Consider the following 3,608-nt stretch of genomic DNA (forward strand, 5'->3'; position numbering starts at 1 on the left):
AAAATATGAGATATGTAGAAAGAAAAAATAATAAAAATATTGTTAGTTGAGAATGAGTCAGATTCCAATAGAGGGAAAAAAGTTTCTAAAATTAGGAAGTGCATATCTTTGTGAGGCGGACTAAAATAAAAAATGTACATACTTTTATGGGATGGAGGGGGTATATTTTCCCAAAACACCAGCGAAAAAGAAAAGTGTCATATATAATGAGACGAATGGAGTAGTATTCTCTCTGTTCCATTAGTATTGCAGTACTATTTCTTTTTAGCATGAAGATTAATGAATACCCATTTTAAAAGTTGAGTAGGATAAGACTGAGAACAAAGTACATGACAAAATAAAATAAGAAATAATAAACTAAAAGAGATATAGTGCATTCTATTTTGCCATGTTCAATTATTATATCAAAACTGATAGAAGTCACATATTCTAATAATATTATTTTCCTCAAACATGCCCTGTTCAATTTTGGACACATAAAAGGCCGACAATTTATTATACACATAAAAGTATAATCCATAATGGAATGCCACTAAAAATGTGCACACAATCTGACCATGATTGAGCCCCTCTCTCTCTCTCCAATAGTTGTAGAATTAAATTTAATAAATAGTGTAATCAACACTATACATCGTTGACAACTAAGATGGATGATTTTAACCAATAAACCACCACATTGAGCTGTATCCAAATTGTGTGATTGATCACACTGTCTTCTTCATAATCATATACTATTATCCAACAAAAATGTACTAAAAAAATGTTAAATGTCCAAACTTGTGTTTCCGCCGACACTTTTCTTCAACTAAACTACAAAAAGGTCATTGTTTCCTAACAATAACCACTATTTAATGTAAATAATTAACAATTACCATACTATCTTAATCTCTGGTTGGATCATAATAGTTCTGGTGGAAATGTTGAGTAATTATTCTATTTTTATCCATTTTAATTATTATAATAATATGTCAATTTGCCGATATTTGTAAGTACTATATAATGGTTGGCGTGATATTTCAACACCTCGTCCCTTTTGTATGAGATCAAAGGTTTGATTCCTTTCCATATGAATGGAGTAATCCACTTGGTTAGTTTCTCGTCGAGCAAACAATTTGGTCAGTCCTTTATCGCCTAATACACTAATTGTTGGGACGAGTGATTAGTCATCTAGCTGTCCTAAGGAAGAATACTTTAGGAAACGAAAAATAATTGTATAACAATATCTCATATCCTTCTATAAATAACTATAAGTTGTCCTAAGGAAGAATACTTTGGAGAAAAAAATAATTATAACAATATCTCATATCATCCTATCATGGGTCACTGGTTGTGGATCAAATTCAACTAAACTAGACAACATATATGTAGTGAAATTGAAGAATGACTAACCCAATAGCTGATTCAATTCGTAACCGGAATAAGAAAAAGTTAACCACCTCCAAACTTCATCTTAAAGAATTTGAGTAAAAATAACAAATGAAATAAAAATAATTAAGCTATATCTCATATTGGTATTAGTAACACATTTCTTCACTCCGAGCATCCAAAAAGACAAAATCTAAAACATTTAATCATAATAAAAAAAGCACTATAACCACTTTTCCACCAAGAAATATTATACTACTACTACTACACAACTTGGAACCACAATATAATGATATCATATCAATTGGTTCGATTTTCTTCCCTTCTTGCACGATGACCCTCCAACAAACATGCTATAGTCAATATCTAAACTTTTTGAAAAATATTTAAATTACAAGGAATGAAAATGCATGGTGTGTGTATATATACAATTCTTCAAAAGTTGTCCCTTCAAAAAAAAAACTATACTACCATGAAGCCGATCAAATTATTGATCCTCCTCCTCGCCGTCGCCGCCCTCGCAGCGACGAGCAAGGCCCACAACATCACCCGCATCCTCGGGTCCCACCCCTCCCTCTCCACCTTCAACCACTACCTCTCCGTCACCCGCCTCGCCGACGAGATCAACCGCCGCGTCACGATCACCGTGTGCGCCGTGGACAACGCCGCCATGTCCTCCCTCCTCTCCCACCAATACCCCCTCCCCACCCTCAAAAACATCCTCTCCCTCCACGTCTTCGCCGACTACTTCGGCTCCAAAAAGCTCCACCAAATCACCAAGGGCTCCACCACCACCTCCACCCTCTTCCAAGCCTCCGGCGAGGCCGCCGGCACCTCCGGCTACGTCAACATCACCGATTTCAAAGGCGGAAAGGTCGGATTCACCCCTGTTGACTCCGATGTTGACCCTCCCATGGCCACATTCGTCAAATCCATCCACGAATTGCCCTACAACATCTCCGTCATCCAAATCAGCAACGTCCTCACCTCGCCAGAGGCCGAAGCCCCCGTCTCTGCCCCCACCGATCTAAACCTCCTCTCTCTCCTCGCCAAGCAAGGCTGCAAATCCTTCTCCGATCTCGTCGCCGGCGCCGGCGCCGGCGTCGCCGACGTCTTCACGGAGTCCGTCGAGGCCGGCCTCACCGTGTTCTGCCCCTCCGACGCGGCGATCAAGTCGTTCTCGCCGGCGTACAAAAACCTAACCGGCGCCGGGAAAAATTCGCTGCTGCTGTACCATGGCGTGCCGGAGTACAATTCGCTGGGGATGTTGCGGGTGAGCAACGGATTGATGCAGACGCTGGCGACGGAGGGGGCGAAGAAGTTCGATTTCACGGTGGCGAACGACGGCGACGAGGTGAGGCTGAAGACGGGGGTGGTGACGGCGACGATTAAGGGGACGGTGATTGATGAAGATCCGCTCGCGATTTTCAAAATTGATAAGGTTTTGCTGCCTACGGAGCTGTTTAAGGCGGATCCGACTGCGAAGGCGGAGGCTGCGGAGTCGCCGGGGCCGGCTGGGGAGAATGACGTGCCGGCGGATGAGGATTCGAATGGCGGCGGTTTGACGGTTGCGCGCGGTGGCGGGATTGTTGCGCTGAGTGTTGCTTTTGTTTTTGGTGTTTTATTTCTTTGAAAATTTTTAATTTAATTTTTATTTTTTGAGAAAATAGATTTGTGTTGAATAAAAGTTATTTTTTGCTACTGTAAAAATTTGTAATGTTATTGGCTTATTCGGTTTGTATTTCTTTATATTGGATTTATCTTTCTTCTAAGTGATCTTATTTTTTAAAAAAATATAGTACAGTATAGTTTTATTTTTGAAAAAGCATAAATTTGTTCAATTATGCATGCTTGTCTTCATGAATGAATACAGATTATGCAAATGAAATTGCATGTGAATGTTCCTCAATTATTCATGAATTTTGATTTGTTGTGGTCATGACTTTGGCAGAGAAAAAATAGGTTCCTATGAAATTTTAAAAAAATACTAGTAATTGTCTGTAATTGAATAATTTATTTATATAAAATATAAATGTAAAAATGCATTTGGAGAGAGAGAAGTGTTGGTTAATCAATGTATTAGTATTATGTAAATTCAGCTAAGATTGGCTCCACAGATATATCTTTTATAAACAATTCCACAGCTAGCCCATCATTAAACAGCTAATTAAGCATTTAGGAACTAGAATTTTGTAAGTAAACAGCTAATTTGTAGGATTTAATTATATAATTTTTATTTTTTA

At 38.8% G+C, this 3,608-nt stretch overlaps 1 protein-coding gene across 1 annotated transcript; it reads left to right on the forward strand.

Annotated features, from left to right (window-relative positions):
• The first annotated feature begins 1,721 nt into the window (after window positions 1-1,721).
• Window positions 1,722-3,137, forward strand: LOC121789770 (fasciclin-like arabinogalactan protein 2). Its single transcript, XM_042188134.1, has one exon. The coding sequence runs from the start codon at window positions 1,766-1,768 to the stop codon at window positions 2,996-2,998; it is 1,233 nt and encodes a 410-aa protein (XP_042044068.1). The 5' UTR covers window positions 1,722-1,765; the 3' UTR covers window positions 2,999-3,137.
• The last annotated feature ends 471 nt before the right edge of the window (window positions 3,138-3,608 follow it).

Source organism: Salvia splendens, unplaced genomic scaffold (assembly GCF_004379255.2).
Source record: "Salvia splendens isolate huo1 unplaced genomic scaffold, SspV2 ctg332, whole genome shotgun sequence".
Lineage (NCBI taxonomy): Eukaryota > Viridiplantae > Streptophyta > Magnoliopsida > Lamiales > Lamiaceae > Salvia > Salvia splendens.